The sequence below is a fragment of the Harpia harpyja genome, chromosome Z (genome assembly GCF_026419915.1).
Source record: "Harpia harpyja isolate bHarHar1 chromosome Z, bHarHar1 primary haplotype, whole genome shotgun sequence".
Classification (NCBI taxonomy): domain Eukaryota; kingdom Metazoa; phylum Chordata; class Aves; order Accipitriformes; family Accipitridae; genus Harpia; species Harpia harpyja.
This window is the reverse complement of record NC_068969.1, coordinates 73,450,410-73,475,016: the sequence shown is the minus strand read 5'-3', so window position 1 is coordinate 73,475,016 and position 24,607 is coordinate 73,450,410. Positions and strand designations below refer to the sequence as shown.

Genomic DNA, 24,607 nt, shown 5'->3' with positions numbered 1-24,607 from the left:
AAAAGGTTCTTAATTGCATGTGGTACTTGTAGATCCTATTGCTTTTAAAAGACTATATTGTGCAGACTTTAAAAAGAGGTACATGACAAGCTTGAGATAGCAAAATTTGGTTTGCCTAAGTAGCATTACCCTAAGTCCAGCAAGAATGTTTTTAAATATATTTTAATACATACTTCCATTTACTGCACAAAATATTCTTTAAAAATAATTAAAAAGGGTTTTCCATTCCATTTTCATCCCAAAGTAGTAATTAATTTTAAAAAATGCAAGAAAGTACAGTTCTCTAATCTTTGCTAATCAAACACTACAAATATACATGTGCTGTATTTCAAAGATCAAATCAGGTATTCACAAAGTAATTCATTACGCAAGCAAAGCATAGAGGAGATTGTGACAAATACAGATGTAATTGTGTGGGTTTCTAAGATGTGATTAGCAAATCAACTAAGTAACAGTCAAAATTTGATACAAAGGGAAAAAACAGCGCAGATTTGAAGGGGGGGTATGTTTATGCAAAGCTAAACTGTCAAGTGTAATAAAGCAGCTTGAATAAAATTTAAGCTGAAAATCCACTGAAGCTCCCCATTTCAGGGAGGAAAAGCTATTAAAAGGAAATGAAGGTCACCCTCCCAGTTTATTTCACCTAATTGACTGCCAATATCTTACCACAGGCAAACCGACTGTAGATCTGCAATTGAGAAACTGATGAAAGGAGAGTTTTCAAGCTGACGCTCATTCTTTTAATCCTCCCTCACTCTTTTTTTTTTTTTTCCATCTCCAGTTGGGATGTAATTTTAAGCACAGATGGATTAACTGGTTCCATTGTCTGTAGACGTCATTGGACTATGGCACTGTTAATCCGTACAGCAGCATGTCTAATTATCATTACAAAGTGTCTGAGGGAACTATAAAGACCAGCAGGGCATCTTCTCACAAGCAATTAACATAAATTGATAAATGAGTAATTTGAATCCGCTCAAAGCGCTCACATATGAATAAAATCAAAAAGGACGGGTTCTTGTTTCGGCTACTTTCACTTAGTCTGGAAGGGCAGAAAACATGAGAAATATTCTAGACTTAGTGGCAAGGGAAATGAACTCATGCCGTGGAAGGAATGTATGGTTCAGAAAGTTCATTAATACAAAGCAAATGACTTGTGACTGACAACCAGTCACAAGGAAGTAGTATTAACTTATTTCAGCATATTTAGCAGCACATACTTGGTGAAAGGCTATTAAAACACTGTGTCAGACAATTAATACTACTTCAAAAGCAAGTGAAATTTCTCTTCAGTAGCTTGCAAATTTAAAATTCATGAAAGATTCACAAGAAAGGGAAAGAAAGAAGAATGAATACTTGTACAGGCTCCAAGAACTCAAGTGTCACAAAAAGCATAAGGCAAAGGTAACTAGATCAACTGACATACAATACCTACAAACAAACAAGCAACTCTCCTAATCATTGTGTTTCTTCCTGGAAAAGTTTTGTTATGCACAGGATTGCTGCACAAAACTATTAACTTTATCCCTGCTAAAATCTGTGTGAATCAAGGCAAATAGTTCAGCAACACTGGGCATCAAAACAGCTTTAGATATCAAAACATTAAGCTTATTTTAAAAATAACAAAGCAGTAAGATATGAAAGCAAGTTATACACACTGTAGGAGGTAGACCTGGAAGGCCACGTACCCCGATGATGGCATTCAGTTCGGCCATGGTCACTTGTTTGGCACGTTCTACAGCTTGGGCCACTTGCTGCTGATGCTGTTAAGAGAAGAAGGGGCATGGGGAGGAATTTGTGTTAAGGCATTGACCACATCAAGTCAAACCAGGATCACAAACAACTGAATAACCAGTTTGTCTGAAGAAGCTCAGGCTACCTATTGCAAGACATCTTAAGCAGGTAAAAGGTAACAGTGCCCTATTTCTCACCTGTTCAAGAGCAAACAAGAGCCCTGAAGGCAGCCAGCTCACCTCCTCCCCCATGCCACTTCAATATTAATTTTCTGGCAAATGAATAATCAGTTTCTAATTGAGTTGACAGGATGATAATGTCAACTTCACACTAGTGTCAATTTTAACATTTATATACTCTGCCCACACAGCAAAACCTACTGAAATTTCAAACAGGGAAGAAGTGCTTCACTGAACTCAACAAGAATTACAAATACTCTTTGTAAACTGTAGAGTTTGAAAAGGCATATCCAAAATAACAGGTTTCAAAATGTAACAGCAGCTGCCCACAACATGTTACAATTGCAGTCATTCAGACCAGATGCAGGTTTGTAACCTTAAACAGTGTTTTGCATCTGAGCTAACTACTCACCTTTTGCACTAAAATTTGATACACATTATGTAGACAAGATAAGCATGCTTATTTCACTAGATTCACGTTTGACAACTGAATATCAAATAGGCAATCACCGTGATTAGAAATAAAAGCATTTTGTTGCATTGGCAATATTTTACAGACTCCCACTCTCCTCAGGCAATGAACGAGGCTGAGCCATTGTCACTAGTTTGAACTCAGATTTGTTAGACCAAATTAGCAGGGGGTTTGCGCACTTCAGCTATAACAGATGTTCCTTACACTTGTGTATTGTGATAAAATTAACATCTTAAAACTATCTAATTTGCAAACAGAAAAGCAACATAATTGCACTTTAACAGCTGAACAGTTTTACTTACTTCCTGAGACAAAAATGGGATGACTTGTGCACAAATTGTATTCAATCTCTTGGCGATTTCTGTCTATAGAGGAAAAGTATTTTGATTAAAACTGTGGTTTAGGTTTGTTGCCATGTATTAACTAGTGTACAGGATTATATTAAGTTCACGCGGTGAAGAAAGTAACAAAAAATCCACATCTTCATACTACTGCAAATATAAATAGTTAATACATAAGCCCAGATGAGGACAGTGATCTAGTTAGCTACTCTAGGGCATCTGCCATGTCTAAAGCACCTAATCTGTATATACATTTAGGCACAAATGTGGTCCTTGTACATAGCTTATTAACAAGTAAAGCATTTTTGAAATCCATTAAGTCCAAGATAAAGCCTTTTAAAAGGTAGATTTACTATTACTCAAATTATCAAGCAGCATAACATGAAGGTAACAGGCATGGAAGAAAAATGTTTCTTTCATGATCAATTTTATCTGCCTATTAGAAGGTAAAATTAGTTTTGCTGACAGAAACACACCATCAGGAGTACAAAAGAAATACCAAAACAGAAGCAAGGCAGAATGGAGACAAAAGGTACAGACTTCTAAAACATCCATATTGAGAGAGAATTAAAATAATGCAGACAAGAAAAAGAATCAGATCAGAAAATGTGATAGTCAATAACAGCAAATTAGTGAAACCATGAGTAACAGGAGAACAATAAGGCTAGGAACCAGCAGAGAACAGAACAATCCTTCACTGAAAACAGCAGAGAAGACAGCAGGACAAAGTCTTTGAGTCCCACTTTTCAACAGCTTTATATATCTCCCACTTTCATATCTCCCATTTTTGGCATGTCAGCTTGAACACAGGATTTCTGGTGGGGTACAGGGATCTTTTTCTCTCACTAGTCAGTCTTACCCGTGCTTACAGGTTTTCAGACCTATGCATTTGCCCACCATTCAGAACCACCATTATAATTAACCCTCAAGGTACTTGCACAACTCCTACTGTTTTCCTTATAAATATCTCCTGCAGTCGCTGTAGCGCAGTTGCACAAAACCAAAATCAGCATCCAGATTTGAACCCAGCCTACATACAAGACACTCTGAACAGCTCTTGACAGTCTCTGTCATATCGTTAATCCATACAGATACTTCTTGGGGGGGGGGGGGGGGGGGGTGTTTGTTTTAAGACAAAAGAAACAAGAGATTCCTGCTGAGATTCATTAGGCTTTCCATAAAATGGCATGCATAAACCTGAGCAAAGATAAACTCTTTCAAAGAAGTCAGGTGGAAACATTGCTAACTTATCTGCCAAGCCCTTCCCTGAGCCCTCCCATCATCCTGAGTTTTTTAGGAAGACACTGCGATGTGCTGATCCTTATACATCAGTTGAGCAGTAATTAGGATACAAAGGACATCCTCCGCTTTTATGTCTCAACAGACAGATGGTTTGGGATCCAAGTACAAGTGGCAAGCTTTAACACCACTCTCTCCACCTCTGACAGACATAGGGAAAATATTTGATAGCATTGAGACTTGTAAAACACCCTGTCTCTCTGACGTAAGCTGAAGTACTCCCCCTGATGAAAGTCTGGTATTTGACACATCCACCCTAAAGTTTTGCAGAGACAAGAGTCTCCAAAGCCATTCTGCGATGTTTTCTTCCTAGGACAAAAAGCTTCCCCTTAAGTAAGGGCACTGAAGTGACAGTTGCTTTACGGCAAACCTTACCCCCCTGAAACAAGAGGGACAGATCTCTGTTCTCAATAGAAACAGCTACCATTTCACACAGTACCACAGTGGTCTGTTTCTGTTTTGTTTGGGGCACAACCATAAAATACCCATCATTCTGTGTGTGGCCTTTAGTAGTGGTAGTACATACATAACAGCAAAGGCAAAACAAGGAAGTTACCAGCTTAACTATTATCAGTTATCAGACTTAACTATTGCCAAATCTGTTGGTACTTTCAGTGTCTGTTAACAAGGAACAAAAACTACACGATTGTGAGAATCCATGTACTAAAGGGCATTTTTTCCACAGACCTCATACGTCTCTCCAGAAACCAAGGTATGCCAGCTATGGAAAGAAAGTCTGTTACACAGCAATCCATTTGGCTGATGTTTAGCTAAACTGTTTAGGGTCCAAGAAGTTAGTTGCCCTAGACCAATGGGATTACCTTTGTTTTCAGGGCAGAAGCCAGGATGAACCATAGCAGGTGATAAGAGGGGAAAGAAAAAAGTAAAGAAACTCATCTGGTTTCTACTGGAAAGTTCTGTGGCCTGTATGGCCTACACAAAAGTCTCCCTATTCTGTAATACTGAGGTAAATATCCTTATTGTAGCTGTAAGAAAAAAAAATATCTATTTTCAGTAGAGTCTATAAAACATGCAAGTTGTCCACGTTATTGGGTTTTCCTGCACAAGTCCCAAATATCTGAGCTTCACTGCAATAACATAGCATACAGGATGGCACACAGTAAGACAAGAGAATACATCGTGCAGTAATTACCAGTCTCAACACAGGTCTATTAGGTTTCTTTATATTTTTATTTCCTTTCTAAAATAAGGGGGGCATAATCAACTTTCCCCCTTTCCTAGTCAATCTTATTTTTAAATTGTCTCAGTACTATTATACCTGAGTTGATATCAGAACTGAAAAAAAAAATATATCTGAGTTTGTCTTTACCAAAGCAGGGTATTATTGATGATCATATATGAACAGCATCCTTAATATTCATCCACAGTGCTAGGTAAACTTAAATGTATATGCCATAAATAAGTTTATTTCGAGATTTCTTGCTGCCAGTTACAAATGCCACTTAAGAGACATTTGTACTGAAAGGAAACTAAAAAAGACTATTTTATACTTCATAACAAAAGTCTGCTTACATTTAAAGGGCAGTTTGCCTCCTAGCACTATTTCCCACACGCTGTTAAATAAAGGACTTAAAATTATTTATCCACTATGAGACTTCATACATCTCCTGTTTGCTGCCCTCAAATGTTTAGTAAAAACTATTCTTATTCACAAACATGTTAAAAAAATTTTTTTGTTCTCTATCAAGTTGTGAAAGTTAGGTTTTCATGCACAATTCACCTAATCTTGCCATCAGGAGTTGCAAGAGTTTGTTTTCAAAAATTGAGAAAAAGGAATGTTCATTAAATATAAATCTAGCTGTTCAAGGGGCAATGTACATTCACCTTTCAAGGTGAAATATCTTTGAGTATATATGCGCATGTCTGTATATAAATATTCATTCTTGAAAGAAAAACCTTTTTTGAAGGAGTCTAGGAGAGCTTTGTTAATCAAGACTAGACATCGGTAATTGGTGGCATTTGAGTAAGCTATATATTCCACATTTGGGGCTCATGCATTTCAAATTCTCAAAAGAAAGGTACTTATCAGTTACTTCTAGAGGCCTCCCAATATAACATAGCTATTATGTAACTGCTGATCTTGAGAAACATAGGGCAGTCAGAAGAATGAGTAAACAAAATTTTGCAGAAAGCTGCTTGAGCATAGACAAACACAACTAACTGCCCATGTTCTTTGGCTCCTTGGTAAAGCACACTGTAGAAACCTGCATCTCTCATGAAAGCCCTCCTAGCTCTATGGCAGCTCTTAGCAAAGCATCTCAAGTGCCCTTAATTGTTTGTGTTCTTAATGCAGAGCCTCTTGAATACATTCATTTTTAATAGAGGACTTGAGTGTGGGGCCCATCAAAGAATGACAAAACTACATCATTCACTGGTTCTTGCTGTTGTAATGATTTTCTTTTGATTTATTTGCAAGTGACAAGCTTGTCAGACCCCTGACTGAAGTGCTACCCTCCTTTCTGAAGTATCATTAAAAATTAACATGAAGGAATTCAACTGCATTTTTTAAAATTAAGTTGAGCTGATGGATTTTTTTTTCTTCACTCATGTAATTTTTTTGCCTCTGTTCCATCTAATTAAGGACTTAAATGTTTTGACCTAACCATTGCCAAACTCAAGTGTTTGTACTTAAGTTTGTTTCTTGCTAAAGTGAATTCTTAACATAATGACAAAGAACAGAGCAGCCAGACTAGTTACTAAATATAACATTCATTTAAATTCAGTCATTTTACTAAGCATTTAAGAAAGAGCTTGTATATACAATTGTAATTTTTTTCCTTCTGCATTGTTAAAAAAAAAGTATTGAGGTATTTTCCTCTACAGTAGTCTATTCCAGATCATTTTGCATTTTGACAGCGCATACTTTCCAAAGCACCATGTAAAATATCATACCTAAATCAACATGATTTCTTAAAACAACTACAGATTTTTGCACTGGAATGAAAAGAAGGAAGTATAACACAAGTATCCAAACCCTAACTGTATTTCTCACCACACCTAACACCCATGTGTATTTTATCACTAATGCCGGAAGCCCTAGCCTACGGGACCCACCGTCACTTCTGAGTGAAGAATGCAACCTTCCTCTGAGAAGAATTAGTTAATTGCCTTTCAGCTTCAGAGGTTTCAACAAGAAGAATTTTGGTTTTGCTCCAACCAGTGTCTACCATACATGTCCCAGAAGTGACTTTAGCTATAGCATCCATGGTGATCTAAAGCAAAAATTAAATCTTACAACACATTATTTTTAACAATCAGTTGTATTGTGACAACTGCTCTATTATTAGTGCTGAGACTCCTTAAAGCTGTCCAGACCCACCTTTACAAAACAATGCTCAGCTAAAAATGTCCACTGTATGTCAGAAGCTTGTTATTCTTTCTTGCAAACTGCACTTCCTATATCACAAAGTTAGAGTGCTTTCAAACACTGATCTATCACCCCTTCTTAAGGACAGGCTTATGTATTCTCATTTATTACATTTTTATTTACTTCAGTTATTTCAACCTAAATTTGAGAATCACATTTGTGATTAGATTGGGAAGAATACAGCTTAGGAACAACATGATTAAAAGTAAAGCAAGAAAACCCAAAGTTCTGATGATACCAAAAAAAACATGGCCTAATCCATTCCTTTAAAGCAAAAGCATGAGAATCAGCCTTCAAAGCACAGAAAAGAATATACTGTCAAAACACATTCACAAAAGCTTTAGAAGGTAATTCTTAAGTACTCTGCCTCCACTTACACTTTCAACACGTAGAAAGCCAAGTACAACACTGAACTCCTTCTGTAAGAACAAAATGGACTTCCTGCCATTTACAGCATGTAACACAGTAATCTACTAGGGAGTAAAGGTCAATGTTGCACTTTTGGAAAATCGAAGGCTATGAGAATGCTGTGAATGGCTTCACCTCAGACCAATTTTCGTCTCCATCTGTCTAACAGACATGTGGGCAAAAGCCCTCTTTATGGAACTTGCTTGACTACTATTTTAATCCCTGTTGAAGCCAGAAATCAGTTAGATACTACATTTCAAAAGTCCTTGGGTAAGAAACTGCATGTGTATATTTTAGTCATGAGCTAAAGTTTAGTACCCATCTAGTATTTTCATTTTTCCAGCAGAATCACTGAAACAAGCAACACACTTAAACAATGTAGCCTTTCTTCATGATTGTCTTCGAAGATCTCAACAAAAAGCACACATATTCACAGAGCAATTACAGGAAAAAAACCCAAAACATTTCACTGTGCTTAGCTCTCTGCATACTTTGTCAGAACTTTGCTACAGAAAGACTCAAGTGCTTCCAAAAATTTGTTGTTAAGAATTCGGGGAGGTGTAATTAAATCTCAAAACTTAAATATTCAAAAGCCTCAAATGATTAAGGCTAGCATTCTATGAACTTCGCTGTTCATGAGTTATTGAATCCATGTTGAGCATTGAGATATGCATATATTATTAATGCCCTTTTATTTAAAACTAATAGAGTACAATCTGTTTTGGCAATGGCTGCAAAACGAAAAAAAAAAAAGGCAACAAGCCATTTAAAAGTTTAGGCCCCCATAGTATATCAATGTCAAACAACAGCGTGTCAAGCTAAGATTCAATTCAGGTAAGTGCCACTGCCAAATTTTCTTGTTCCCAGACGTGCTTTAAGATTATTTTATTGCTTAAAATTTAATTTGTTCCAACTCGCATCTCCATGACAACGTTGGCTAACCCTGCAAATCATTTGGGTAATTGGATATCTTATCTTTCTATTGCTCTCAAATCGAATGATTCTGCTAGAACTGCAGCAGCCAATCAAATTTACAGGCCTCCTGAGTAATAGATTCGCACAAGTAGCCACATTCATCTCCCCTTTACTGCCGTATTAACCACCCTGAGACAAACTGTGGAAGTTGGCCTTCAAACTATTTTAAATTATAAACACTGTCATTACTAATATTCTCACCAATAAGGGGGTGGGAAGGTTTATTCTCAACAGATACTTGAAATTCAATCTGACAAGCAGCAATGGGTAGCATTCATTTCAGCAACAGGAACAATCTCTGTATTTTGGGTGTAAACTGTCAGTTTAAAGTGACATACCATTAACAAATACAGCTTTCCCTCTGCCCCACATTTGTACTACTCATTTTAATTGTGAGGTCAGCCACCCACATGATGAAGATATTAAAACCCCATTAGACTGGCATGAAAAATCTTTAGCTATTAAAAAAACCAAAACACCACCATATTACAAGTGGGAGTGGGGAAAGGAAGAAGTAACAGAAATATTACCAGAGTAAAAACTCAAAATGATAAAGTCATAGAATGCTAGGTAGTTTCCAAAGTGAAATTAGTATTTTTTTTAATTCAGTACCTAACCTACATTTATCTGAATCCTCTTAGATGTCATTTTAAATTACAGAAGTCATGCTAATTTAAACATAAGCTACATATGATGCACAAGTCAACAGCTACACTTGCCAAACATCTACTACAGGTTTGGACTTTGTTCAACTGTAAAGTGAAGTGACTGGATATATTTCAGATGTCTAATTTCAATGCTTTCTATAATAATAGGGAGAGGCTGCTGTGTCACTCTCAGTGAACTACTGTATACAACTGCCCACCCCATTTGCAGCTGTAAATCCTGTTGAAACCAAGCCAACTGGCAACAAAGAAGCTGTTGTCAGGATGTTAAAGTGTTCCTTTCACACATCTTTACTATGCCAAGACTCTTCTTAAACTTGGCTAAACAGGACAGTTATCACATTTCTCCTTTAATCCAACTTCAGCCCATCTTGCTCAAGCACTCACAACTACAAAAGGTGTGTTTATACAAATTTTAGTTCCACAGCTTAGTTTCCATGCCTAAACTAACCTTCAATACACACATATGTATTTAAATCTCTGAAGTGAGCACACAGCTTTATCTTACTTTCAAGTTGTTTTCCAGCAAACTCAGTTCCCACTTTTATTTAGATTCCAGGAGATGCTGAGGGAGTCAGAGGCTGACTCCAAACCAGAAGAGGTCTTGCCACCTTTGTTTCCAGAGGCACACTTTCTTTGAACGGTGCTGGAGACATTTGACTTGTCCAACATCAACTAACTAGTCAAGCATAAGACATTACCATAGGAGGAGAGAAAGGGACAGCGTAGTAGACCACCAGGTCAATGATTTAACTAGGCTCACAGGAGGCATCTATCAGGTAGCAGAGCAGCCCAAAGTACCAGCAGAACCAGAGCAGAGGTTTTAGGGGGGAAACAATAAGGTATCAGATGACCTCCCTTCTTCCCACAGGACTGCACCCTTCTGTGCTCTTATGGTGCTCTAGAAGCACAGTCTCCAAAATTACCCAGCATGCTTTGCATTATTAGCCCTAAGGACATTAAGAACTTAATCTACTCTGGACAACTGAGCAACACTACACTATACAAGAACAAAGAGACAAAAAGAAGACAAAAAGAAAGGAGGCATAAAAAGAGCAGTATATCTGTAACTGCTACACCCCTATCAGAAGATAGCCCTGTTGGCTTTTCATTTAGTTCAGGACACTGTTCACAACTATCAGAATTATCTACCACACAGGATTTGGAAGGAAGGTGAAAATAATGGAGATTTTTCACTACATGGGAAAAAGGTTTGGAAATCTTTCAGCAAAACTTTGGGAACAGGTCAATAAGTTTCTTCCCCATTTTATTATTTTTTTATATATGTATTCTGTTGCTCACAGAATAGGAAAAACTAGTAAAGATGCCATCTAGATTACATTCTAATAGGGAAGAACTGATTGAAACTGTCTAAATAGAAACTAATTTGATTGAGACTGACAATCACTGCAGAGTTTATAATCACTGGAACAGGAAGGAAGAATTAAAGAGACAGTAAGACTTCAGGAAAGCAAATGCCAACTGCTAAGATCAGCTTTACAGGACCTGTTACTGGGGAGGGAGACAAAATGGCATTATGGAGAGCTGACATTTTCTTTATGAAACAATATAAGGACATGGATGACAGTTAATACATCTGAGAATGGAAGAGGAAGGAACAGAGGAAAGAGGGGAGGGATGGAATTGTGCCAAGAAACTAAATCCCAAATTCTTAACTGACTTCATACAAACAGGAAAGTGTACAGGAAGTAGAAACTAGGTCAGGTTGTGGCAGTATGAACACAAACAGCACAAGCACGTATTTTTTGTAACTATGTGCCACTAGTAAGCAACAGGTAAAGCAAAGCTACTGCTCTACAGGTTGGAATAGTCAGAGAACAGAAAAAAAAAGTTCGAGCCCCTTAATTAGAAAAGAAAAGATATGGTCAAGGGGCACTGAGAAGGCCAGAAAATCTGTACTTTTTCGCATCCCTCCTAACTATACAAGAATCATTACCAGCCACATAATTAATATAAATTACTAGTTAAACAAGGTGAACACTGTAGCTTAAATAGGAAAGGCACAGGTCAGAGTGCTCACAAGTAAAACGTCTCCAAATTGAGTAGGCCTGATGAAATAAAAAGAGCACAATAGTGAAGACTGAGCAGCTAGTAGACACCTTGCAGAACCTGCAAATGTTGAGTGGATAGGAAACTATTAAAGGACAGTGCCTAACAGACAGAAAACAGCAGATGGAGGAGCAAAGACACTCCAGCTTGATTACTATTCCTTAAGTTTGGGGCATTAAAAAGCCTCATATCCGTAAACATCTAGGTTAAACAGGGATATAAATCACAACTCGGAAGTATTTTTCAGCAGTAAACAACATCAGAACTACACAATGTCCAAAAAGGTAAAAGTAATTATGGCTAAGAAAGGTGGATGATGCTAACATCTTCACTAAGAATTTGACACTCGTAGCACTATTAGGAGCAACACAAACAGCCACCTAAAACTTCACAGGAACAAGTACAAAACTGCTTTATGATTAAACCATGTATAAATACATCCTTCTCTTCTGCAAATTAAGTTCTGCATGCATGATAGGTTCAGTATTTTTTAGTATTTCCCACTAACAAGCATAAAGATCTCTTCATTTGGCCTAATCCTTAATTTGCAGAGAGCTTCAAGCTGAAAAGGACAGAATATGCTGGAGAATAGCTTCAGAATTCACTTTGCAGTGAATAGAAAAATGGACTACAAAGGAAAAAGAAGGATAGGGATAAATAGGGATAAAGGACCATAGCATGCCTAGACAGGAACATAAAGGAGAAGGAAATAATGGGCCAGGAAGGAATCTCTCGGTCACAGCAGATCAGAAGTTGAACATAAGTCAATAGCATGCTGTTGCAAAAAAGGCTGCCACCACAGTAAGCCGTACGCCAAGTAAACCTTCTATGCTACTCAGCACGGCATTTCCTCCCCTGGAGTACTGCACTTATTTTGGGCACTGTACTTCAGCTGGGCAACAACATTCAGAGAATGAACATGAGACTGTAGAGATACACAAAACAGTTCTGGAAGGCAGGGGAATGATCTGCTCTCCCTATCCAGGGTGAGGAAAATGCATAGTAAAGAGCTGAAGCTGCAACAGAAAAGATTGAAATTTAACTGGAGAAGCACTTCAACAGCAAGGACATTAAAGCACTCTGCTACCTAAAGAGCTTGTGAGTCACCACTGCTGTTAAAGTCTTTGCTAAGATAGGACAAGCACCCTATCAGCAGTGATACTGGTATAGCTGACCCTGCTAGGACATAGGGAGGTACTAGGTACTTTCCAGTGCTGTGTTCTACAGTTCATATTTCAGTTTAAAGAAACAGCCTAAGAGCTTCCCTGTTAATCAAAGATGTTGTGTTTGCTTAACTGGCAATTTATGTCCATCACTTGAGGCCACAGACAGCTAGCTCTCTGCAAAGTAATGGCTGGAAACCTTATAACCAGTTACAAAAATAGAAATGCAGAATGACCTTACACCCAAACTCACACATGAAGAACAGCGATAAATGTTTCAGCTTTTTTTTTTTTTTTAACCAAAACAAAAAAAACTTTGTTGTAAACGGAAACTGTTGTGCCAACCCTGCAAAAGAATGATCTATTAGTTATTTTTCCCAAGAAATTGTGGGGGTTTCATCCCCTCCCACCAGAGATTTAATTCAGACTTCTAAATTTAAAAAAGTTGAGATCATCATACTGTGAAGTAGAGAGCACAGCAATTCAGGGGTTTTAGAACACTTAGAAACAATTTCATAAACAGGCAGATTTCCACAAATCATAAAAAACACTCAGTTTCAGATGTCCTTTCCTTTTCTTGACCTAACAAAAGCAGGTTTCCTCATAGGCTTAATACCTAATTAAGATGCAGCTGAACAAGCATACCCATTCTTGCTTCCCTTCTCCAAAACTGAAAGCTATCTTTTTGTTTTTGCTTGCTAATCCATAGAAGCCTTTAAAATGGCACAAATAGAGGCGGCAGCATTTTGTTCTCTAAATCAATTTTATCCTCAGCCATCAACTAGATGTTCCAGCACAGAGAAAGAACAGTCCTTCCCTTCTAATTCAAAAATCCATACTACCATTGCCCTTGCAAACTGCTAAACAAGCAGTATCGGCAATTCACTTGTGTTCTGTAATATATTTACTGCAAATCCCAAGGGCTTGCCTCCTAATGCAGTTTTCTATTGTGTCTGTTCTTGTCAATACACTGACTGGTCACCTTACAAGTAAGTTGCTTTGACCGACTGTTTACACAAACAACAAAAAGCTTCAAGAGGAATAAAAGAGACTGAACAGAAAAAAAAAAAGAGAACATCCATGCTGCTAGGGGAGGGGGACCAAAAAAAGAAAAACCCACCCCCAAAAAACCCAAAAAACTCCCAACCCCAAAAGACACCCCTACACCAAAACACAAATTAACCTCAGTTTGCTGGTTTGTTATCACATAGCCAAAAAGGCTAGTTAGCTCTTCAGATCACCTAAGAAGTACAAAATATTTCCAGATAAGCAGCCCTGACACAAAGCTTACCCAACACCCCTCAAAGAACTTTAATCTGTAATTTAATTATCTGTGCTAATTTGTTCGCACATCTGAAGAACATAAAGAAAAGGTGAGAGCAACTCAGCCAATCCCCAATTAGAGATCAAAATCTTCTTAAACACTGTGCAATTTATCATTAGCCACAGAATACTATTATCATTATAAAAGTTCAGTGAAACCAAACTGATTAATTTCCTCAACTGTTTTCCCCATACTAGAAAGCGTTTTTTATAACAACTAGGCTTGCTGACAACTAAAATAATATTCAACACTTACAAACTTAAAATACTACTACCCTATGAAACAACACTATAAACCTTTTCCTATTCCAATTTCACTTAAACATACTGTGATTATTGTTCCAAGTGAGAAACTTCAACATTATTTCTATTTGTTTATATGACTCTTGACACAGCAACAGGGTGGCCTGTTTTTTTAAGTACCAAAGTGCATCACTAGGGCTTCTTTTAAGAGAAAACCTCAGGAAATAACTGATTTTTAAGCCTAGCAGATTTAAACTAGAATTCAGTTAAGAATAAACTCAATTTCAGCAAGCTCTAATCTACTCTTCAATCATCTCCAGCACTATGCCATAAACAGGGCACCGGCTGAGTTTCATGGGGACCTTTACTGCAATCTGTTTTCTGAATATATTCAGCAGTGCAGCCTGGAAAATACAGCAAGCGGTGGGTAAGAAAGCTTGCTCCATAAGATAATTCATTCAAAGTAAAAACAATGGCTGAAGAACTGCAAAGAGACCTTACAAGTCTAAGTGGGTAATCAAACGAGTTTTATATAAACAAAATTTACACACACTGGGAGTAGCTATCCCTAGCCTTAATGTAAAATGATGGCTCCTGAGCTTACAATCATTGCTCATGAGCAAGAACTCTAATGTGAAAGGGGACTCCAGCAGTTCAGCATTTCATGGCAGCCAAAAGAGGAATCAGATATTGGAAACTTTACTAAAGGAGGAAAAGAAAAAAAAAACACAAAACACCAAACATCCAGAAAACAGAATTATGTGATATTATAAACCTCTGGTTCACCTACACCCTGAGAATTGCACTTATTTCTAGTCCCTTCATTTCAACAGGCTAAGTTAAAAATGAAAAAGGTTGACGGAAAAAGCAAGGAAGATGATCAAAGAAAGCTACATAACTGTGTAGGCTGGGACTGCCCAACCCGAAAAGGAGTTGACACAGATGGGTTACAACAGAGACAAAGATTTGAATGCACTGAAAAAACAGCTAGGCATCAACAACTTGTCTATTCTGAGAACTAGGGGCTATCAAATAAAGATAGCGGAAACCAGGTTCAAAACAAACAGAGGCTGGTTTTTGTCCTACACCTGGGACAACCTCCTCCCCACAACAGCAATGACAGGGTAGAAACACACTAGAAAGCAGTTTTACAGAAGAGGACATGGGTGTTCTGGAGGACAAGTTGAATACACATCAGCCCCACACCCTTGTGCTGATGAAGGTTACACCTCATACTAGGATGCAATAATATGACTGTAACCAGCTAGCTGATTAAAATAAACTGTTCCCCTTTCTGTTCCCCTCATTTGGCAAGAAGGAAGATGTTGCCAAAATAGAGCAAGTCACTAAGTGACACTAGTAAGACGATCAGGGAATCGGAGGAAGAAGTTAGATTTGTTTAGTTTCGAGAAGAGGAGGATTAATGGGAGAGGAGATCTGATTGCTGTCAAAGAGGTGATTATGACTAAGCCAGACTCTTCTTAGAAGTGCAGAGTAGAAGAACAAAAGGCAGGCAATGGTCACCAGTGCTGAAAGGCAAAGTCCCTGTCAGTGAAGGAAAAAATTTTTCAGAACAAGGGTGGGTCAAACACTGGAAAGTGTTGCCCAGAGATGTCATGCAAGATTACCTCCACAAAATACTTAAGATGGAACTTCGATACTTGCAAAAGCACAGGTTGCAAGTTCAGGTTGAACATGGCACCAACTTGCAAGTACTTTAAAAGCCATGGCCTACAAGTAATCATAAGGACTGAGTTGTTAAATGAGCTACTTTTGACAAATATATGCTGAAAAATCAGGAATTCTCCCTGTCAGCTGTTGTTTTTCACCTTTCTAAAAGAACTATATGAGCAACTACTATTGGTCAAATAGCTACATTCAGAGTTCAACTAAGCAGCGTGATGCAAAAGACAAAAATAGTAGTGTTTGACATAATTGCCATTAGATACCCCTAAACCTTACCTGAAGTAGAAAGATAACCTCATTAGTTCCACTCAAAGCTGTTATTTTAAAATAACAGTACTGTGCAGTCTTCTGATAAGCGCCAGTTAACCTAAAATTGTTTTTAAAGGCTTTTACTGTATGCCAATGGTGACCTACTATCAAACCTAGAAGATCTATCAAACCTATCCTACTATCAAACCTACCTTCTATTTTGCACATGGGACACAATGCAGTTTTACCGCTTTTCTACAAACACTTCAGTGGTGGAGTAGGGTGGGAGGAAAAGCAACTCAAATGCTCAGCTTGATTTGGTATAACAACCAGCAGCAGGAGGAAAAGCATCAAGCTTTTTCCCTGGAATCTGTTGTGACAGAAGGGTAGTGCACATTCACAAAGCATCTTCCCTCTTACTCTTCTCCCTGCCTCAAAAAGTACCAGGACATTTTTTTTGCCCACTTGAACCAATCCATAAAGTACATCAACAGACATTTGGCAATGAAAGTTCCAGCAATGCAAGGGAAGTTTAACAACATTGGCGGTAGGAATGCATTTCTTCTCTCCCTACACAGCTCTGTGAGGAACCTGGAATCTAGCAGACCAAGTCTAAAATGGGAGATATCAGGCAGTATTTAACATATGTACAGTGTTTACACTGTGGCATACTTTCGGATTAAGTTGTATACGGAGTTGACATAATAGATGGTATCTGACAATATGGTTATCTAAAAGCCGCATGGAGACACATTTCACACAGTGCCCTGAATCTGTCAGGTAACTCCTTCACAGTAATGCTGGCCTCAAGCTCAAATGTGGTTCAAAAGTCAAGAAAGTTCATCATTACTCTAGTCTTTCCTCCCCATTCAAACTGGCAACTCTAGTTGTGGTTGAAATGGCTGCATTGGTGATACAACTGTACTAATTTAGAAACCCAGTATTTGTACAATAAGTACAATTTTTTGAGTGAAAAATATTACGTCCCAATCAACCATACCATTTTCTCTTTTAAATAAAAATAGGTTTTGCATGCCTTATGTAGCAGTGCCAAGTGTAAAATGCTTTTGAAACACTCACTGCACACCACCAAAACCTTAAGGATTCATGAAGTTTTTCATTCCAATAATTAAAATGCAAGCAGGAAAAAAGACAAAAAAAGAATTAATTTGTCTTTAAATCCTCTTCAACAGCACAGCCATCCTACTCAGCAGCTGTAGAGAGCTAACTAAGCTCCTTAATTCTCTTCTATTTAACCCACTCCTGAAGACTGATGTTATAATGAGATACCAGTAGAAGATTCTGTCCTTTGCCACAGAGCACTGGAAATGATTCCACAAAACAGTCCAGGCTAAACCAGACATTTAACTCTTGTACAACTGGTTAACATAATGCAGTTTGGGAGTTTCTATACTTTTCTACAAGGGGCAAGGCATTGAATGACAGGTCTGCCTCCAGGCAGGTCACAGAGATCACAATAACCCACCCAAAGAGAAGGAAACCTAGCTGTCACTGTGGGGATAGCAGAAATCCGCATAACTGTAGTAGTTTATATAGTCTGTCAGATGGTTCAGCAGTGATGAATTTTTCTTTCTTTGGCTGCCTGCCACTGAACAAAAGCTAATCTTGCACCTAAACAATCTAGGCATTAAACGCACAGGAAGCCTTATCTTCTGACTTATGACATAAGATGACAGAGCAAGCTCGTGAAAATAAAGAGGCCCTGCCCTAACAGTCAAGGGCAGCAACCCTTTAAGTACAGTGACATTTTTAACACCCAACCAACTCTACATCTTGGCACTAGCAGTTGATGCATCTGCTTTGCCAGCCACAGATGTCACAGTGGGGAAAATCTGTCTTGGACAGTATAACACAGAAGAGAAACTTAAGACCACACAAAATGTCCTTATTCATTCTGTCTTCTTGACACATATGAAAACAGTATCTGAATCAAGTGCTTCTATCCTAAATGAATCCTCAGGTGCTTGTTTCTGTTTCAGGTATGCACAACTTAGTAGCTCTTCACCTTAAAACAATTTCTCTGAAAACAGTGGAAGAATCCACACACAACACCCTCTTCAGAACTAACCTTTGAAATTCTTAAAAAAAAAATAAAAATAAGAAAAAATAAAAAACCACACAGACACAAGACAAAAAAAAAAACCCACAAACAAACCGACCCACAAACCAGCCACAAATGTGCCAAAAAAGATTATTTCCTGACCACTGTTCAGCCAGCAGGTTGAAATGCAGCAGCAGCACCTCGATTTAAGCACACAGCTATGCAATTAAACACTGCAAAGTGCCAAAGCTAAAGTTGTGAAGGAAGCCTTACTGTGGCCATTTCCCGACTCAAATGCAACATATTCAAGTGGAAAGCTCTGCAGTACAGCTGTTTGTGTATGAGAAGCTCACCTCAACTTAGTCCATTTATAGCAACTTTCAAGTCCTGACTAACTTTGTTTTAGTCAAATTATAATAGATTACCAAGTTAAATGAAGAGAGAAGTGCTGATGCAACTGTATCAGTACCAGAAGTCAACCCTTTCATACGCAGGCAAACTGCAACTATTTCATTTTATCAAAGTGACTCTACCTTAACAGTGATGTATGCACCGAGCTGTGTAAACACTGCTGCAGTGTAATTCTTTATTTTTTCAATCAGCAGCCCAAGCACTCTGAAGGGCTTCACACAGAGTGAGTGCAGCATCCACATAAGAGGCAGGCCTTAAAAATGTTAAAGCTTCTTCAGTGGAAGTTTCCCCATCACTGCATTTTTCAGTAACAAAGATGTTGTCAGAAATGACAATTTTTCGTGTCCCCTGATGATGCCTTGCTAGCATTTGGTTATAAGCCATAAAGCAGGAATAATTTCAGCCTGTCAGGAGTCTAGCTAATGCCCAGTTTCCCCCTAGAGAGAATTCCTGTCAAATGTAATGAGAGCTCCAAAGGCCCTCTCTACAACATAATGAGCACTTAGGCCATGCTGGTGATCAGCCAGCAAAAAGCATCAATTTGAGCCTGGCTACACCCTTGGGGCTAGACGTCACCAGTTTTAATAAGAATTATGATTACTATCTGCCAAAAGCCTCCTCAGAACTTATCGTTAGCGGTGGAAATTCAGAAGAATGTCATTGGTAGGTTTCTTTGTTTCCTGTAATCTAAGACCACCTACACACTGAACTGTAACACCATTTGGCATCCTCATCGCAAGCACCTAAATCGAGAGTCTTTAACATGAAGGTGCTACCATTATCGGAAATTAGAATTACTTAACATGTAAAAGCATGGTATCTGAGACTCATATCCAGGGAACTATATTTATGCCTTCAAAAGTGTATTCTTTTCTTAAGACAATACACCGAGCAAGTGTGCTCTACTCTCCCCAGCTAGAACCGACACAGGTATAATGCTCTGTCATAAATCTTAAAAGCTTCCGAAAGTATCACTGCCTACTGGGTATGTAATTATAGTTGTCATACATACAGAACATTAAACCCTTGCAATACACAGATGTTAAGGTCAAAATGGAAACCTCAGTTCTGACACTCTTTAATCTTGTGGGCTTAATTGATTTTATCTAAAGTTAATTCCTAGTACATTTACTGAAGTCACACGTTCCCTTCAAATATCTTCTGAAAACAACATCCATTTTGCACCAAATGAGGCTCCTATATGGATGTTGGCTTCCTCACAGGTTAGAGTGCCAAAAAATGTTGTTTAGGAGAAGGAAAAAAAACCAAAACCAAAACCACCAAGCAAACAAACAAACAAAAAACCCACAAGAAAGAAGTCTCCAAATCACAAACCCTGGAAAAGTCACCTCAGAAAAACTGACATTCTGCTAAAAGACAAGAAAGAAGAAGACTAATGCAGCTACAGTACAAAACCAAATCAAACACTACTCTAGTTGTTCTATCTACCTATTTGGCACATTACTTTAGAAAAAAATGAGGTTGTCATAATAGTTCTTTGTTTACCAACACTTTGGATTCAAACAAGCGTATCTCTAAAAAACAAGAGAATACCTACCCAGCTTTGCAGACAGAAGGTTATCATGGAATTACAGTATTGCCTCAGCAAATGTAATATTTTTAGGGGAAAACAAAACAAAAAAAATAATCAAAGAGTTCAGAGTTACAAAAGCAAAATTCAACTCTGCAATTCACTTGCTTAATGAAAGTCTTTGAATATACGGAAGATCCGAAGCCTGAACTAATCAATTTCTTCACTGTGCCCTAGCCGGTCAGCCATGCTCTTTAATTTAATGAAACAAGAGTTTTAGATGAAATAGCACATACACATCAAGAAGGAATTGTATTGTTGCACTTTGAAATGTGTCCAACTGTGCAACTTCATCTAATGATAATTTTTTTTAGGAGGCCATCGATTTCTGAAAGACTTATTGTACCAGCATCTTGATGAAAAAGTGAATGTCAGCATATCTACAGAATACTTACACCCTGCCATTAATGCTTTATTTGGCAGACAATGACTACTCAATTGAGGGTCCTCCGGGCTGAGCTATCATTTAGCTTTTCTTCTCTTATGAGGTCCTTAGTGTCTTGTTCCAGTTCAATACTCTTTTTATTCACCATTATAGTGGCTATAAGTGTGAATTTTATGGGAACTGGCAAACTCATAGTCATAACTAGAGCTTTCCAAGTCACTAATCTTCTCATGCCTTTAAATGGCAAGGATTTGAGCAAGTATCACTACATACGCTACACACACATAAGACCAGTTCTACATATCAAAGGCTCTACCACTAACAAAATAAAACCACGTAACGCACTGAATTACATTTTTGAAACCACAGACACAAGACCTTTCTATTTTTGCCAATGTCTTTCAGGACCAGTACCAAGAAAGCCTTGTCGCTCAACCTAATCTATACCTTATCTGACAGCAGGTAGGCAAAGGTTTACTAATCACAGCCTATTGATTCAGACACACGATACAGTTATCGAAACATAAACAGAACAGCTACATTTAAATGCACTAGACAGACTGCAGATTTTGTGGTTTAGAAAACAAGACGCCTTACCTGTTTGTGCATTTCAATGTTTAATCCATACGACATTTCATAATACTGCAAATAAAGGAGCATACATTATTTTCTTATGGTGGCTTACATTGTATTAGGTGATATTTACTGAAATAAAGAAAAACCACATATACTTACCATCACATAGTGCCTCTGCATTTCTGTCTTTTCGCTTGCCAGTTTCTCACATTCCAATTTAAGGCTACAAAATAGATCACACTTTAATGTAACTTATGTAATTTGTTTTGACATCTACCCACTTTATTTGTATTTTGACAGTAGCAGCTAATTAAAAAAACCTCATAAACTAACATGCAGATACAGAGAGCAAGACTTAATTCATACTTTAAATACAAAGGCCGAACAGGAAATTTCAAGAGGTACTTCATGGGTGCTGTATGAGACCCAAACTGTTTCCAGAACCCAAAGGTATCCAATCTTTATACTTTGACAAAGACCTGCTATGAAGTGCTACAACTTTCAAGCTGTAACAGGATCTGAATTTCTCCGAAGTACTTCTCAATAGTAAAACAGAGGTATTTCTTTGCATAGGACATTCAGTAAATTACTGCCAAGTAACACCACTCACTTTTACAATTACAACTTGAGCACGTCTATAATTCTTAACCTTAAGTACACTGTAGCTCATGTTATCTTGCCCACAGCTTGAAAGTCAGTAACTTTGACTATCACTTAAGAGCAAATTTGTTTTCTATTTTCATTTTCATAAATGAAAAGAAGTTGCATTTGGCACTTGCATATCTCATCACTAACAACAGTGTAATTCTGACTACTTTCACTGAGGGCAAACGCCTCAACATTCCCTTTGTTCTCTGGCAAACCGATTTTTTTTTTTTTTTTAAATGACACTAGTAAGCAGCCTAGGAAACAGTTAGTGTGTAAGCCAGCATTTTTCACTTACCACTGCGATACCGAATGTTTATAGTTTACACTGCATTTGTAGAGCAATAAGTGGCTTAAATAAATTAACAATTTTAGATAAGACTAAGACTACAGTATCCCAGGTAAGAAAGAGAAAGCCTAATGAAAACCAAGCTATTTCTAACTGGGAATCCTGCAAAGCTTTTATTGCTATCCAGATCTTGCAGGTGCACACAAGTATAAAATCAAGGAAGATTAACACCCCTTAACTCCAATTCTCCTCTGTACGCAAGAGCCCATACCCTAAATCTCTGTAGGGACCTCAGCAGCAAGCACAAACGCAACAAAAACGTCTGAAGGACAGCGTAGCAGTCAGAAATGCATGCCACGGCTTCAGTTGATTGACGTCAACTTTGTGTTAGTACTCCCATACTTGTGTGCTTTAACAACCCTTCTCGGCTCTTTAAGCATCGCACGCTGGCATTTTATTAATCTTTGCATTAACACCACACACAAATGAGCAAACATGAGAATTAGCCTCCTTAATGCTCTGTGCCACAGAATTAGCGCAGCTCTTCTCTCGACATACTTAAAAAAAAATCCTCCATATAAGGATCCCTAACACATACCAGGTTTTTTTTAAACGCACGCGAGTGCCGAACCGCTCCAGCTTCGACATCACCACCCTTTCGCAGCTGCCCGGGCAACAGCACACCGGCAGGAGGACCCGCGCCGGGCAGGGCTGCCTTCATCCCGAGCGCCCCGTCCTCCGGGCGCCCCCCGCCACCGCTGGGGACCGGGGGTCGTGTTCCTCCCCCCACCCCCCACCCTCCCCTTACCAAACCGGCCGGCAAAGGCCGGCGGTGCCGGGTCCCGCGGCGGGGCTTAGCCGCGACGCCGCACGCCACCGCCTGGACGCGGCCGTCCAGTACAGCCCCCCGCGCCCGGCCGGGGACGGGGCAACGACCCCGGCCCCAAGGCGTCCCGCCGGCGCTCACCTGTGGTACTGCGCCTGGAGGAACTGGAACTCCTCCTTGATGCGGTCCAGCGACTCCGGGATGGTGAATTTGAAAGGCTGGCCCGCAGCCTGGTGCGGGGTCTGGCGCGGCGGCGGCCGGCACGGGAGAGAGAGGCACGTTCAGAGACAGCGCAGCCGCCCCGCGGGGACGGGGGAACGGGGACTGGGCGGGGGGGGGGGGGGGGGGGCGGCACTGCCCGTCGCAGCCGGGCCGGAGGGAAGCAGGGAGGGAGGCGAGGAGGGAGAGCCCGGCCCGGCCGCCACCGCCCCGGGGCGCTGCGCACTTGTTACCCACCTTCCCGTCCCTCATCTGCTGGGGGGGGCGGGAGGGGGGGCGAGGCTAACCGCGCTCCGGGAGCCGCTCCGGCCCCGACCCACCCGCTCCTGCCGCCGCCTTCTACACGAAAGCGGGGCGTGCCGGCTCCTCCCCGCCGACCCCCGCCGCGGGGCACGGCGGGCTCCGGCCCGGGCGCGGCACTCGGCGGGGAGGGGGATGCTGCCCGGCCCGGCGGCGACCATCCCGCCCGCCCCGCTGTCATTCCCAAGGCAAATAAGTTGCCCACGAAACAAAAGAGGTCGGGGGAGGGGACGCGCCCCCTCCCCGGCCGCGCCGGCAGGCAGGATGCACCGCTCCTGCCAGGAGGGGACAAACTCGGGAGGGCGCCCGCCCCCCCAGCCGGGGGGGGGGGGGGGGAGAGCCGGGGGTGCGCCCCGGCGGGGCAGAGCCGGCAGCGGGGAGCCGCCCGGACCGCCCAGCCCCCGCCCCGCTCCCCCTCCGGCCCCGCGCCCCCACCCCCGCGGAGCGGCAGCCCGGGCCGTACTTACGGGGTGCCGGCTCTGGGGGAACATGGTTCCGGCCGCGGCGGGGCTCCCTCGCAGCGCGGTTCTCGCGGCGAGCCCCCCCGCCCTGCCCCGGCTTCACACCCGGGACGCCGAGGGGGGCAGGAGAGGCGACACCCGCCGGCCGCCTTCCCTCGGCCGCCGCGGGCAGGAGCGGAGCGAGGCGCCGCTCAGTGCCCCCGCCGCGGGGACATCCTCCGCCCCGCGGCGTCCTTTGTTGCTGCTGTTCCGGGGACGGCCGGGGGTGCCCGGGGGAGGCGGACGGGCCGCGCTCCTTCGGCGGCGCTCCTGCCGGCGGGCGGCGCCCGCAGCGCCCGGGCGCGGCGGGACGGGACGGTACGGGACCCGACGGGGCGGAGGGGGCGGGGGGGGGAAGAGGTGGGGGAGGTGGCCACGGCCGCCCCGCGGCTCTGCGAGTGAATAAACCCCCTCTCGGTCTCGCAAGTTGCCGATGCAATTGTAAGGCCAGAAACCCCGGGCGGAGGCGACTCCTCTCCCCACTTCTGCCTCTTGCCAAGAGGGGAAAATCCAGCTGGAGGAAGCGGGACGCGGTGTCAGCGGCGGGACCGTCGCAAGCCGGAGGGGCGAGAAAAAGTCTCCAGGGTGGGCCGCGCTGCTCCCGGGCG

General features: G+C 40.8%; 1 protein-coding gene across 6 annotated transcripts in view; it reads right to left on the bottom strand.

The window, feature by feature from the left end:
- The window catches only part of TLE1 (TLE family member 1, transcriptional corepressor), an 83,142-nt gene extending 58,893 nt beyond the window's left edge, over nt 1-24,249 (bottom strand). For 3 of the 6 annotated variants that reach the window (XM_052779133.1, XM_052779137.1, XM_052779134.1), the window contains exons 1-6: nt 23,967-24,249; nt 23,122-23,222; nt 21,380-21,443; nt 21,242-21,286; nt 2,688-2,750; nt 1,659-1,763 (exon numbers count right to left, since the gene is read on the bottom strand). In XM_052779133.1, coding sequence (XP_052635093.1) covers nt 1,659-1,763; nt 2,688-2,750; nt 21,242-21,286; nt 21,380-21,443; nt 23,122-23,222; nt 23,967-23,990 — 402 coding nt within the window. In that variant the 5' untranslated portion in view covers nt 23,991-24,249. Of the gene's footprint in view, nt 1-1,658; nt 1,764-2,687; nt 2,751-20,226; nt 21,187-21,241; nt 21,287-21,379; nt 21,444-23,121; nt 23,223-23,966 lie in introns of those variants that run through there. The other 3 variants (XM_052779135.1, XM_052779136.1, XM_052779138.1) reach the window with 2 other exon arrangements.
- Nucleotides 24,250-24,607: the final 358 nt, after the last annotated feature.